Here is a 15,659-nt window from a genome sequence, read left to right on the forward strand (position 1 = left end):
AAATAGGAGGGAGAGATTAAGAGGTACAAACTTTCAGTTATAAAATAAATGAGTCATAAGGATGTAATGTATAGCATAGGGATACAGTCAAAAATATGGTGACAGATAGGCCCTTACTTCAAGTCTCACACTCTTTCTAATAAAATGAACTTCAGGGCCTATGTCATCCACATAATTGTCTCAGATTTCCATGCTGTGTGTGTTGGTTTTAATTAGAAATGATGAGTCAATTATAGGCAATGAATATGATGTGAAATTACAGGGGCTGGTTGTTTGAAAATATACATCAGGAGGATGTGGCTCTAGGCAGTCAAAGGAGTGCAATACTCATTTAAAAAATCTACCGAACAAAGACCACAGCGTTATTCCATAAGTTACTTCCTCTTACCATTTAAAGAGAAAGTTTCCTGAAAGAGTTTTGAAAGGGGAAAAAAAAGTAATTAAATGCCCTTTATGTCAGGGAAATACACAGACAATAATCTTAAATCCTTTCTATACAGATAAGACCAGAATTGAAGTCTAATGACTATTCATGTAAGTGTAAATGAGACTGATATTTTTTTGAGTTGTTTTTGTGTGTGTGTTTTTGTCTGTTTTTGGCCTCACCCTGCAGCATGTGGGATCTTAATTCCCTGACCAGGGATTGAACTCGTGCCCCCTGCATTGAAAGCATGGAGTCTCAACCATGGGACCACCAGGAAAGTCCTGGGGCTGATAGTTTTTTGAAAGAGAATGCGACAGGAAGAGGTAGGCAGAGCTAGTGGGACTGGAGCCTGAATGGTGCTGAGTTCTATCAACCACAGGAAGCCATTCAGCCCAAACTAGGTATCTCTAAGATTGAAACAAATCAAGCCCACAGAAGACAGTACTGGCATCGAGGAGTAATTTTTGGTACCATGAGAATTATAGAAAGGACAAAGAAAAATTAAAAAAAAAAGACTTGAACTAGGTTAAAACTGACTCGTGATGATGATAAAAGAACATCTACGTATCACTCCCAGCCCACTCAAGGGTCAGCCTGGCCAGAGGTAACAGGTGATTTGCTGAATACACAGACCTTGCTGCCTTCTCAAATAACATCCTGTGAAGCCAGGATGAACTAGAACTCCCATCATTTTCATGCCTTTTATTTATTTCTTTGATAAAAACCTGATATTTAACATGGAGAGGATTTCTTGACTACTCATCAAGATCAATGCCATGGGTAGGTAAGTATACTCAGCTGTCTGGGTAAGCACAAAGAAGCCAAAGAATCTCTCTCTATGGAATTAAAATCTCAGTCTTTCCTAGGACTTGTTTAGATACTGTATCCCTGAAAGGGTGGTATGTTCTATTCATTCTTATGTTCCCAGCATCTAAGCTAATACTTAATATAATCAGTTCAGTTCAGTTCAGTCGCTCAGTCATGTCTGACTCTTTGCAACCCCATGAATCGCAGCATGCCAGGCCTCCCTGTCCATCACCAACTCCCGGAGTTTACTCAAACTCATGTCCATCGAGTCGGTGTTGCCATCCAGCCATCTCATCCTCTGTCGTCCCCTTCTCCTCCTGCCCCCAATCCCTCCCAGCATCAGGGTCTCTTCCAATGAGTCAACTCTTCACATGTGGTGGCCAAAGTATTGGCGTTTCAGCTTCAGCATCAGTCCTTCCAATGACCATTAGGAGGTTTTTAATAAATGACTACTGAGTAACTTGTTGGACAAACCCGTGTATCATCTGAAAAATGTTGGATTCTCTTTCATTGGATAAATTTAGACTAGACTGTAAACTGAGGTTTCAATGAGTAATGAAAATGTCACCAATGGGGAGAAAGCTTAAATTATCAAGCCTGACCATGACTGTAATACTGGTAAGAGTTACCATTTATTGATTGGGCATTGATTGGTTATTGACTAATTGACATTGATCCCTTTTCTTTACACTTGAAGTTCAAAGAAATTTTAAATGCAAAGTGGTATCTTAGTGGAGCTAAGAAAATAGCACTAACAGAAGAGAGAGAAAGGATGGCTTCCTTAGCCTGGCAGGAAGTTCAGCGTTTATTTTGAAAGCAGAGGTAGAAATATTTACTTTCAATATTTTTTTTTCTTTAAATGGGATACATAGTTCAAAAGCAAAACTTTTTAATATGAAAGGTAAATACAAGCTTTTATTATCAATGAACTAAAACTATATTATTATAAATCTTATTATATATTATGAAATGTTTTAAGGTAAAAAGCAACAGAAATCCAGAAATGATTTTTATAATAATGATGATTAGCATAACTTTTCATTCTAAAATAAAATATATCCTAAGACTGTTGATACTTTTAGTATCTCTGGGCAATAAGTAACATTTCACTATACACATCTTTTAACATCCAGAGAAAAATAAATGATCTTTTTCCAGTGTTAGGTTAAAAACAATATTTCTAGAAGCTCTTAAAAATATCATGCATTGACGTGCACTGCAATTGCTATTTCCTCGCCTTGTATTTTTGAATATTCTGATTTCTGCCAATGAACATAAGTCACCTGTGTGTATACAAAGTACTATATATTAAAAGCATTTTTATTTTGTTTTTAAAAATTTTTGAAGTATAGTTGATTTACAACGTGTTATATAGCAAAAGAAGTATTTTAAATTGTCTTTTTTTCTATTTTCTATCTTTAAAAAGTACACATTTTTTTCTATCCAAAAAGAAATTGTTCTTATTTTTCTTTAAGGAAGAAAAAAAACCCTACAGTACAAATCCAGTTCTAAAAGTGCAGTCATTGAGACCTTCAGAATCTCAGGGTTAAGGGGAGAGAAAATGCGAAAGGGAGAAAATGAGTCTCGTGTATGGGTAGAGAGGCCCCTGGCTTAGCTCTGCTGCTCAGGGTTTAATCGGCAAGGGAGACATGAATGTCATGTGCTTTCAAGTTACTCATGAACAGACATTAAGCCTGCAGAAGAAAACTTGACCAAATACATCTCCCCTGCAGCCTCCAAGTTCAGCACAAAAATCTACTTTTGTTTCAATAACAAAATTTAAAAGAAAAACCCTCTCTGTTATTATAGCTCGAGGTGGATAAACTTTACCTTCCAATAACAGACAAGGGTTAGGAAGGACTACTTCGAGCATATGGGAAAATGCAGTTCCCATAAGAGGGTGGTTAATCATTTAGACTCTCATTGTTTGTACACTTTGGACTTGCACGTGATTTCTACTCATTTACCTGGCCACCCTCTACCTGCCTTTCTGAACTTCAACATTTGAGTAACATAATAACTGGGAATGGTGGAAATGGCAAACTGTGTTTCCAAAGATGGCAGCAATAATAATTCCAGCTCACACACTCTTCTGCAATATGACCTTGCCACCATTCCCCCACTGAAAGGTAGAGCTAACTACCCGCCCCTTGAATCTGAGCTGACCTTAGGACTTGCTTAGAACTAACAGAATGTTGGGAAAGCGAGGCTGGGTGCCTTCTAAAGCTGGGTCAGAAAAATCCATGCAGCTTTTACCTGGTTCTCTCTGGGCACGTGCTCTGGGACAAGCCAGCCACCATGTAAGAAATCTGACAACACCTCTGTGGCCACCATGCTGAAGAAGCCCCCTCTCGGTGGTTTGGTGGACAGCCCGGCTGAGTCCAGGCCTACGCCTAGCCTCTGAGACATCGTCAGGTAGTAAAAAATCTGCCTGCAACGCAGGAGACCTGGGTTTGATCCCTGGGTCAGGAAGAGCCCCTGGAGAAGGGAAAGGCTACCACTCCAGTATTTTTGCCTGGAGAATTCCATGGACAGAGAAGCTTGGGGGCTACAGTTCATGGGGTCCCAAAGAATCAGACACAACAGAGTTACTAACACTTTCTTTTCACTTTTCACCAAGACACCAGACATGTAAACAAGCCACTTCAGACCCTCCACAGAAGCCCATCTGTCAGCTGAGTAACAAGTCAATGACCTGAATCTCTCTTGCCTAAGGGCAAGAGACCATATTAAGTAGTTTATAGGCAATTCTTGGAAACCCATAAACTTGACTAGTTCCTTCAGGAAGCATGGCAGTGATTGATGGTGGGCTTGACCCAGGGCCTGAGTATCACAGTCTCCTTCACGCCCTCGTGGCTGCCCTCAATCCGAGTGATTCCACCTGCCTGGGAAAGCCTCCTCTTGTGGTGCACCTTCCTCCGCCTCGCTGACCATCCCACCCTCAAGGGTTTTCTCCTCACCTTTTCTGCATAAGCAGTGACTTGCTGCTCCATTGATTATGTGCCACTCTATCACTTACTGACTTTTTCTCCCAGAGGTAACCTTTCCCTTTCTTTTGGCTCCTTTCTCATGGCCTAAAAGATTGCTCGGGTATTTCCCACATAATAGGAAAAAAATCATTCTCTTGATATTCTTATTTTCCAAATCTACTCACTCAAGCTTGCAGCGTCCACAATCATTCTCCCTCAAGTGACCACCTTATATCTCTTCTTCACAGAAAGACTCTTAGACTGTGTTTTATTCTCAGGGTTCCCACCACAGTCAGGCTTCCACCTGTCTGTCTGTTAAAATGCTTCCTCTCACTACGTAACCAACCACTTGTGAGCTGACACTCCCCTCCCCAGGCTGCTGGGCTAACTCTTCTCTTTCCCCTCCTCAGAGACATTTCATTTCAGTGTTTTTGAATGGCCCTTCATGTTGGCTTCAGTTCAGTTCAGTCGCTCATTCGTGTCCAACTCTTTGCGACCCCATGGACTGCAGCACACCAGGCGTCCCTGTCCATCACCAACTCGCGAAGCTTGCTCAAACTCATGTCCATCGAGTTGGTGATGCCATCCAACTGTCTCATCCTCTGTCATCCCCTTCTCCTCCTGCCATCAATCTTTCCCAGCACCAGAGTCTTTCCCAATGAGTCAGTTCTTTGAATCAGGTGGCCGAAGTACTGGAGTTTCAGCTTCAGCATCAGTCCTTCCAATGAGGGACTGATTGACTTTCTTGGGTGCTATTCCCAGCCTCCAGAATTCCCTTTTCATTCTTCCTTTGTAACCTTACGCCTTCCTAGTTTTCACCTTTTTTTTTTCCATTTATTTTTATTAGTTGGAGGCTAATTACTTTACATCATTACAGTAGTTTTTGTCATACATTGATAGTTTTCACTTCTTATGAGCTAAGAATTACTGACTCTATATCTCCAATATGAGCCTGACACATACTAGGTGCTTTACAGAATGAATTCAATTAAATGGTGTCAGCATAGAGTGTAACTAAATGCCTAGCTCTAATATTAAGACTGGGTATGACATGAGTTTATTTGATACCAAATTTTGTCCAGAGACAAAAATTAGAAACCATTATTTGGGAGATCAGAAAAACTGTAAAATGAAAAATGTAAAAACAAACAACTGATTGGCAAAATTCTTTAACTATGTAACCATAATACTCATAAAACTGTCTTTCTTCATGATGGAACCCTCTATATATTGCAGTTTTTCTGAACTGTGAGGCATGAAGGAGACTGAGGGTTGGTAAACCACGACACATGGCCCAAATGTGGTCCACCATCTGCTTTTTTAAAAGTTTTTAATTGAAGGATAATTGCTTTACAGGGTTGTGTGGCTTTCTGGTATACATCAAGGAGAATCAGCCATAGATACACCCATGTCCCCTTCCTCCTGGACCTCCCACCCATCTCCCTCCCCATCTCAACCTGCAGCCTGTCACAGAGCCCCAGTTTGAGTTCCTTGAGCCATACAGCAAATTCCCATCAGCTATCTATTTTACATATGGTATTGTAAATTTCTATGTTACTCTCTCCATAAATCTCCCCTTCTCCCTCCTCTCCTCCCACTGTGTCCACAGATCTGTTCCCTATGTCAGTTTCTCCACTGCTGCCCTGAAAATAAATTCATCAGTGCCATCTCTTCAGATTTCATATATATGTGTCAGAACACGATATTCATATTTCTCTTTCTGACTTACTTCACTCTGTATAATAGGCTCTAGTTTCATCCACCTCATTAGAACAGATTCAAACGAGTTCCTTTTTATGGCTGAGTTGTATTCCAATATCTATATGTACCACAGCTTCTTTATCCATCCATCTGTTGATGGACATCTAGGTTGCTTCCATGTTCTAGCTATTGTAAATAGTGCTGCAATGAACATGTGTCTTTTTCAGTTTTGATTTACTCAGGGTACGTGCCTAGGAGTGGGATTGCTGGGTCATATGGTGGTTTTATTCCTAGCTTTTTAAGGAGTCTCCATACCGTCTTCCACAGTGGCTGTATCAGTTTACATTCCCACCAGCAATGCAAGAGTGTTCCCTTTTCTCCACACCCTCTCCAGCATTTATTGTTTGTAGACTTTGTGATGATGGCCATTCTGACTGGTGTGAAGTGGTATCTCATTATAGTTTTGATTTGTATTTCTCTAATAATGAGTGATGCTGAGCATCTTCTCATGTGCTTGTTAACCATCTGTATGTCTTCTTTGGAGAAATGTCTCTTCAGGTCCCTTTCCCACTTTTTGATTGGGTTGTTTGCTTTTCTGGTATTGAGTTGTATGAGCTGCTTGTATATTTTGGAAATTAATTCTTTATCAGTCGTTTCCTTTACTATTATTTTCTCCCATTCTGAAGGCTGTCTTTTCACCTTGTTTGTAGTTTCCTTTGCTGTGCAAAAGCTTTTAAGTTTAATTAGGTCCCACTTGTTTATTTTTGTTTTTATTTCCATTACTCTAGGAGGTGGGTCATAGAAGATCTTGCTTTGATTTATGTCATCGAGTGTTCTGTCTCATCATCTGTTTTTATAAAGCTTTATTGGACCACATATAGATCCACTGATTTACATACTGTCTATGGCTGCTTCTCTGCTACAAAGGCAGAGTTGAGCCATTGTAAAGACTGGATGACCCACAAAGCCTAAAATATTGACTTGCTGAACATTTATAGAAAATGTGTGCCAGTCTTGATACACATCAATACCTTTTCCAAGAATAACTTGTATATTTTCTAAGAGTAAGCATAAATAATGGTTGTGGGAAAGCACTCTCCCGCCCCAATTCAGATTTGTTTGCAAGTAGGTCCTGGTAACTAAGAACAAGGTTTTTTTCTGAAACTCAGTTGAAAGAACTATGTTGATATTAAATATATCACATAAGTGGCTTAAATAATCAAAGGCAGAAAAGTATTAGGATATTTGGTAATACTTAATCTCCTAAAATGACTAAGTAGAGGCTAAGTAGGTACTGGCAATTTCAGAAAAGCAATAAAATCGTAAGTAAATAAAATTATGGCTCATGCCACTGAAGTCTTGCCTTGTCTGCAGGTGTTAACCTGGCCCAGGGCTTGTCTGCCCGGCGATCATAGTCGGGTGAATCGGTCACTTCCACATACTCGTTAAACCGCAGGATCCTTCGAGCTTGCAGCTCTGCCACTGTGGGTCTCAGGCTGAGCTGCAGGAGGATAAGGAAGAAAGGATAGTTCAATAAACCATTTACAGCCTCATGGTGGCATGTTTTTCTATAAAGAACTTCAAAGTTATAAGGTCACTTTCAGATATCAAAAAAAAAAAGAAAGGCAGCAGCATCTTGGGAGTTTCTAATGAGAACTAGAAAGCAGTATGCCCTAATTTTGAGGCTATAAAAATCATCCTTGTTAGATAGGTCACAGTCTTTGGCGACTGGCTGCAATACGCTATCTTCCCCACCTTGCCTGGCATCTCTGACATGGGGAACAGGAAGCAGTACAGACACAATAGTAATCCAGATATGGAATGGCTGGCTTAAAGATTGAATTATCAAGACAGAAGCCCTACAAATTGTAGAAATGGGAATAAAAATATCTGTTCCTTCTACATTATACCTGCATATTCACAGATGCACAAAGTTATAACAAAGAAATAGTTATACAACAGTCTTCTGTGAGACTCTAAGGACCCAGACCAAGATTTGACATTTACCCTTGGCGCCAGAGAAACTGACGTGCAGGAATGAGGATGGGGGACTTGCTGGAAAACTGCACTTTAGGGAGGTCACAACTGCTTAAAACCAGCTGTAACCTTTAGGACGCTTCCAGTTAGGTGGATTCTGTCTGTGGTCTTTGTGAAATTCAAATTTACAGTTTTATTTAATCTACCATACCCTGCGTGCATTTGCTTTCCTCTCTTGGACCCTTCTCAAGCCCAAGAATAAGACAGAAATGGTTCTTAGAAAACTAAAGAAACTTAGCCCCTGGTTGACAGGTATCATCCACTCTCCAATATAAAGATTCATGATTTTGCAAGCTTTCTCAGTGGGGAGGTGTCACAGTATTGTCAGTTAGGTAGACTCAGTCCTCTGTTTTATAGAAAAGGTCCATTTTCACTCTCTCTCTCTCTGTATATATATATACAGCCAGGCTATCTATGATCTAAGTGGACCTCTTTGGAAGCATTCCTTATTTGTATGGACTCAAGTTTTGGAAAAATTAAGCACGCTCACCAAAAAAGGGATGCTTTTGTAGTCAAAAGTATTCCCTTTCCTCAGCTTCCTCTTGAGTAAAACCAGAGGCTAAACTGTCAGTGCTCTAACATTCAAGGCATTCAGGGGTTCTTAGACAGTCTGGGTCTACACACTGAGCCCGCTTGACCTGGGATATGGCAACGTGGCTCCTTCTATATTCATAAAGCCCTGGTAGGTGATGGACAAAGGAAGGAACAATCTAAGTGGTTTTGTTATCGTCTCAGTTACTGTCCTATATATATATATGTTGTAGCTTCTTACTGCCTTTCCAGGGTGGATACGGTTAAGGAAGTAGAGAAACCCTTGCCTCTGGCGACTTCCCCAAAGGCAAGTAACCAAAGGCCACCCAGGTCAGAAGTTCTCCATCCAGTCCCGTCCTTCAGGGCTGTATCAGTCCCAGGGTGGCCATTAGGTCTCTGGAATGTTTCGCACCTGCAGGAGGGAGCTCTGTGCAGTACAGGCAATTGGAGGCAGGGCAGCTCTGTTGTCTCCCGGAAGCCCCCAAACGGGCTGAGAAAAGATCATATGTATGACAGGCGTGGACTGAGCAAGGGGGAGGGGTCACTGCTTATCCGTAGTTGGTAACGTGCGCGCTAAGTTGCCTTAGTCGTGTCCGACTCTTTGAGACCCTATGGACTGTAGCCTGCCAGGCTCCTCTGTCCATGGAATTCTCCAGGCAAGAACACTGGAGTGGGTTGCCATGCCCTCCCTCCGAGGGAGCTGGTAACTTAAGGGCCATGAATTGCTAGAAGAGCCATCTCAAGAATGGCTTACAGCATCTTTCTCAGCTTGGTTATTATCTGATGTTCAGGCTCTTTGAGGAAAAAGAGAGATGAATAAAGGATCTTTCCCCCTAAAACTCACAACCAAAACCTCTCGAAATACAGTCTCCACCCTTCCAATGGGAATGGAGTGCTGCTTCTACCTGCCTGAGAATGCTTTTGCTGTGAACTCCACAGCCAGCCCAGATTAAATGTGGGTCAGGTCACACACTTTGCTGCAGAGGTCATGTTTTACTCTTCCTGCCTTATTCAGGTGTGAAAGATTTATCTGAAGAAAGTCTGAACAAGGTGCTTATAATGAAATGAAACCTATGATAGTGCTTAATTTTTCTGAAGACTATTACTATTTTAATACTTAAAAAAAAAGCTATGGTCTTAGTATCAGATTTTTATTTTCATAAATGAGTAGAAACAACTGTCTGAGTTTTGGAGTAAAACCATTTGTCAACTTGGGTAGCACTGCAGCAAGCAAGCTGGATGATTAAGTTCACCTTATAAATTACTCACTCAGCTCAGAATCTTCAATAATAACCAAATATTTATCCAGTATTCCAAAGACCACGTGGAAAGTGTGAGCATTTTTTAAAACTATAGATTGAAATGTTAATAATGGCTATCTATGAACGGGAGATATTTGCATATTTTCCAGTCTTTTCTGTTTTTGTGCTGTTTAAATTTTTTCACACAGATTATGCTATTTTCATAACTGGCAAATGTAATTTAGAACTTTTGATTGTCAACTTTTCAAAATTAGAATATTATGCAATTATTAATATAAACATAATTCACACTGCAAGCATTACATTTATTTTAATGTCAGTGATTAGTTAGCAGGTTAATATGAATGTTTATGGTTAGTAAGTTAATAGGAATATTCCTAAATATCAGATTTACATGTAGAGCACTGATCTACATTTTAAAAATGAAGTATATCTCAAAATACATATGTTCATTAACAGTCACAGTTTCATTACCTTTCTGCTGAGTCTGCGTTTAAGTTCCATTTTTGCTTCTTGCTCTTCTTCTTCATTCTTTTCTGTTTATTAATTGGGTGGGAGAGGGAAGGAAAGGCATGAAGATTTAGTTACTATAAAAGATTATATAATCAGAAAAGTAGATCAGGCCAGTTATTTGACTTCACATTAATTGAACACTCCACCAACATCTATAAAGAGCTGTTCAAGATTCTGCAGAAAGATTCATCATTAATTTATAGACATATTATTTTTTCCTTATAGCACTGGTTTATTTACTAACAGTAAACCTTTTTGCCTCCTGATTTCTTGTTTTATTCTGAAAAAAACCCCAAGAATGCCCATACTCTGGTGATCACTGCTGATCATCTCATAGGCTTATAAGAACAATCTATCTGAATTCAGATAAAAACTTATTACTGGATCTGGCCTTCATGTGAAAATCTGAATCACATCAAAAGAATAAATTAAAACCATCTGATGCATGTCTGAGTTGCTGATTTCCATTCAAATCCAAGCAAAATACTTGATTTTTTTGCTTTGATTTCCATAGAAGCAGAATGTAATCATTTCTTTGGATTTTGCTTTCAAACCAGAATGTTCTGAATGGGGTTATGGTGTTTGGTTGATGTGGATGATTTATTTTCTTGTGACTCTAACTTTCCAAAGTCTTCTCTTTATCCAGTGCTTCACCAAGTAGTACAATTTAATGGCCAACTCAAATGAATGCTGTCCAACAGATGGGATTAAGAAAAAAATGTCCAGAACTTTAAAAGAAATAAACACTGCTCAGGATTTAATGCTTGCTACTTGATGAACTTCTCTTGGTTGCTTCCTGAAGCTCATTATTTGTTTGGTAAGTGAGCACAGATTTTCGGATACCAATGTTTATGAAAGATTATCTTTTAGAAAGTGCCATAATGAATTCTACTGAAGGAAAGTCACACTTAGTATAAAGGCTCAACCAAAGAACTGAAAAAGTCTCCTCTACAATTTTAAAAATTCAAGTAGACTTCTTACTGTTAAGACTGTTTTTACTGTGAATATAATATCAGTATTCAATATTTGCTTTGTATTTGCTTGCTGAGCATGCTAAATTCTCTATTAATTTTCCTTATCTGGACAGGGAAAAGTTTTGAAATTCTTCTGAAATACTAGTTTTAATTCATAAAAAAGAGGACAATCTGTCTGGTTATTTAGACAGAGAAAACATAAACTGAAATCACCTTGTAAGACAAGAAATGACTAGTTAGTATGTTTTCATTAAGTGTCTGCGAGAGCCAAATAAAATTTGATTATAATTCAGATTTTTTCTGAAAATACTGTAGGTTTTTCTAATTGCTTCACAAAATATATATCCTTTGATATCCTTAAAATACATTCTTAGAGTCAAATACTTTATATGAGTTGGATAAGGCATGTGGGTTGTAAACTACTTGTGAGACAAACACCAAACTCGTGGTTGATGTGATTCAAATGAGGGCTTTACAAGGTTAGGCATTTGATGATTTTAAGAAAAAAAAAGTCATTAAAACCTTTTTAGTCATTCTTTCTACACAATGATTATGCTACAATTTTCAAAAGTACTTTTCAAAGACAAAATACTAGATATCTAATATGACTCAAGGCTAACAAATGCCCCAATTTTCATGAAATATATAAAATTTCATTTCCTTGAAGAGCCTATTACTTAATTTTGCCCTATGAAGCACACTGCACGTCTAGGTGTCAGCCAGTGATATTTTTTAAAAAAGAAGGGCCAACTGTAGTTAATTAAATACACAGGACTTTATATACCAATTGGGAATTCCTTTTTAACATCAGGAACTGACTTCCTTACATTTCCCATTTTTGAAATTATGTTTCTAAAGAAATTAGAGGGAGAGGGTGAGATGTGGAAGAAGGCTAATGGAACTCTTCCTCTGAATGTGTTAAATAGCCATTGTTAAATCTTTTACTAAGAGTCAAAATTAAACCTTAAACTCAGTTTGAAAAAATTCACCAAGTTTCTAGAAATTAAAAAAAAAAAAAAAAATTGGGAGGGGGGATTGGGATGGGGAATACATGTAAATCCATGGCTGATTCATGTCAATGTATGACAAAAGCCACTACAATATTGTAAAGTAATTAGCCTCCAACTAATAAAAATAAATGGAAAAAAATTATTAGAGGGTTAATTATAAAGTAGGATGTAAACCTGTCATTTTAAACAGATTGGAAGAATGCTCATGAAGGAAGCTGCTGGCTCACTGACAAATCTTGCCCTCAGTAGCTCATCAGAGTAGAAAGGGGCAGATATCAGAACAGCCACAGAAAGCACGTGCCATAAACACACCAACAATACATGCAATTGAACAGCAGTGTGCACTGCAGGAAACCAGCCCTCCAAGTGCTGCCCAGAGCCTCATATGGATGAGCTAAAAGGAGAAACAGAAAAGCAGCGAAGTACCAGCAACTGGAGTGTGAGCATACTCTTCACCAACTCAGACAAGATGGGTTCAAAAAGAGCTAAACATTCTTTCATGAGATTGTTTTCACTCTGTGCTGTTTTACATGTTTCTATATGGGTTTTGTTAACAAACGAGAATGCAGTAATAAACCTACTTTGAAATACATCCAAAAACAAAATGACTCCATAGATGGACAGATGTGTGACAAAGTAAGATGTTAATGGTAGAATATGGATAGTAGATACATGGATATTACTGTAAAATTGTTTCAACTTTTCTGTATGCTTAAAAAATTTCATAACAAAATGCCGGGGGAAAAACACATGTAGAACTCAATGACTTAACACATGTTTTTTTCTATGGAAGATTTAGCTGGAGTTATAGTCATAACTAAATAGTATAAGAAGATCTGAATATTTTATCCCTACCCTGTCCAAGGTGTCCCATGAACATCTCTTTTCCTGATAAGCAAAAGCTGACCTTTTAAGCACCATAAGTTGCTTTCTATTTTAACAATATTAAGAAACTAGTACTAAAATCTAACTTAAATATATGTATATTAAAAAAAACCTTAGATGCACTAAATTAAGAAAGAGATCAAGTTAGGTGTGATACTGGGCATGATACTAAGAAATAAAATTTGTCCTGTGGTCTCTGATTAAAGCCATCAGTGTTGTGTGCCATTTTGATTCATGTTTATGAAACTAGTGACAGGCTTGGATTTGAGAACTGTTGAATGTTTCACGCTGTGAATTAGTTTCCTAATCTGTCAAGAAAGGATGACCCAGTTGAGTATGTATCCTTAAAAACCACACCACACACACACTTCTTCTTCAAATAGACAGTCATATTTCTTTTGAACAAAAAGCTGTAGATGAAACAAACAAGAGTAATCTTCATGGAAGAACATAAACATGACCCGACTGATGAGTAAAAAGTAAAGTCAAGGAAAGTAGAGGGGGAAAGAGAATGGGAAAATGAGGCCATCCGGTTCCCTGGGACTGCTCAGAAGAATGTTCTGGGCGACCTCCACCAGTTCTCTTTTCTGCTTCCCTTGGCCATACAATATTGTGTCAGGAGATCATAAGCCATTTATCAGCCTCTATAGACTGGAAACGTGTCTTTTGTTTCCAGAATAAGCATGCATAGACAAACTAAGGAGGAAGTTAAAAAAAACGGGCTGGAGTCAAATCTGAAGTTGACTTTGGCGTTTCACTCTTTCCTGAACCTCCAGGAAAATGGAGTATAAACGCCAAGACAGCACTTAAGATCAATGTGTGATAAATTTCTAGATCTATGAAACGGTTCCTCAAATAACCAAACACCAATGTGGTTTGGCACAGTCTGTCTCCCAGGAGCAGGAAAGAATTACCCAGAATTCACCCTTTCTTTTTTCCTAGGTATTGCATCAGGCAGCCAATAAGCCTCACTCTGTGTTTCGGGAGCTTATGGTCTATATTTGAGCTTATCTACAATTTAATTCAATCAATATTTCCCAGGAACCTATTATCAAAAGCCATAAGTCTTTTTGGTTTAGGTTTGTTGTCAAAAATTAGTCGTTGCTTTCATTCTTCTTGCTCAGAAAGCTAAACACAAATTTTTTTTTCTTATCTAGCCGTGACTTTTTCCATCTCCAAACTGATGGTCACTTAAGTCCCTGGGTTCCATTTCAGTTATGCTCACAGCCAGAAAGAAACCTTCCCAAGGGAAGAACCCCATAGACAGTCTTCATAGTTGGGTTTTCTTAGCAAAAGCAACTGTAGAATACATACACTGTTAAAAAATCTTTCTTCTCCTTTGGGAAAGAAAACAACTCATTTGGAGAATGGGGATCATCCAGACAGGCCAACTTGACTCTAAAAGCCTGGTTGAAAAAGATTTCCCACACACTGGCGACTCATTACTATTACAGTACTCTCTGGAGTTCTGCCCAGCCCTACTCTTTGATATTTCATACAATAAAAAGCTCTTTTGAAACTGGGCTAATAATATATAAAACTACAGCTAGGCTCAATTTAAAAATATCCATTACTTAACTCACTGTGGTTAGTAACCACATCGATCCACTACAGCAGGACAAGCTGCTTCTATTTGTTTTATAGCTTCAACATATGAACTCCAGTAACATAAATATGACCAGACTGATGAGTAAAAAGTGAAGTCAAAGAAAATAAAGGGGGAAAGAGAATGAGAAAATGAAGTAGGAAAATGAATGGAGAACTCCTTAGGAGCCGAGAAATTATAAATAACTCAGGAGGGAAATAAGTGTTATCATAACAAAGGAAAATGAAATGGATTGAAAAATTCCTTTTCCCAAAATTCTGTGTTAAATGGAGTCATTTGTTAAACCTGGCAACAAACTGTATTATTAATAATAATATAGGGACGTTTGATTTATTTCCTTGTGGATTCTTAGGCCTTTTCTTTGACATTTAGTTGCAAGCACACTAAAGTGTTTTCTTCTACTTAGTATCTGGGTGAAAGAATATATGGAATATATTTCATGCTTTTTAAAAACAAATGTCACAACCACAACTGCTGTGGGGGATATCAGGCTTCAAGCCATAAAATTAAATTCAAACTTCAAGAAATTATTTTTAAAATGACAAATAAATAATTGTATTAAAATGTGATCTAAATGGGTCATTTCAATCATTTGTGAATAAATGTATGAAGGTTCCCTGTTGATAAATGGATCGTCTCTAGAGGGAGCTTGTTCATGGTTACACAAGGAATTCACTGTGTAGCACATGATACTCACGCTTCAGGATATTTCTCTGTTCTAATTCTTCAGTGGTGGGCCTCTGGCTAAGTCTCCTATGATGACAAAACAGATACAAGCCAGGTTACAAACAAGGTCCCCTTAGTGGGAGATGCAAAATAAAGCAATAAGCAAAGCTTCATTTCTTTATGTTTTGAGAAACAAAAATCCATTTTACAACTATTTATTTACTTGGTTGTGTCAGCTCTTAGTTGAGGCACATGGGATGTTAATTTAGTCATG

The 15,659-nt window shown here is 38.3% G+C and overlaps 1 protein-coding gene across 7 annotated transcripts in view; it reads right to left on the reverse strand.

Moving 5' to 3' along the window:
* The window catches only part of PHACTR2 (phosphatase and actin regulator 2), a 291,648-nt gene that overhangs the window by 19,761 nt on the left and 256,228 nt on the right, over positions 1-15,659 (reverse strand). For all 7 annotated transcript variants that reach the window (XM_070461304.1, XM_070461307.1, XM_070461309.1 and 4 more), the window contains 3 exons: positions 15,417-15,472; positions 10,206-10,267; positions 7,265-7,402 (listed from right to left, as the gene is read on the reverse strand). In XM_070461304.1, the coding sequence (XP_070317405.1) occupies positions 7,265-7,402; positions 10,206-10,267; positions 15,417-15,472 (256 nt within the window). The remainder of the gene's footprint in view (positions 1-7,264; positions 7,403-10,205; positions 10,268-15,416; positions 15,473-15,659) is intronic.

This window comes from Odocoileus virginianus, chromosome 34 (assembly GCF_023699985.2).
Source record: "Odocoileus virginianus isolate 20LAN1187 ecotype Illinois chromosome 34, Ovbor_1.2, whole genome shotgun sequence".
In the NCBI taxonomy this organism is placed as follows: Eukaryota; Metazoa; Chordata; class Mammalia; order Artiodactyla; family Cervidae; genus Odocoileus; species Odocoileus virginianus.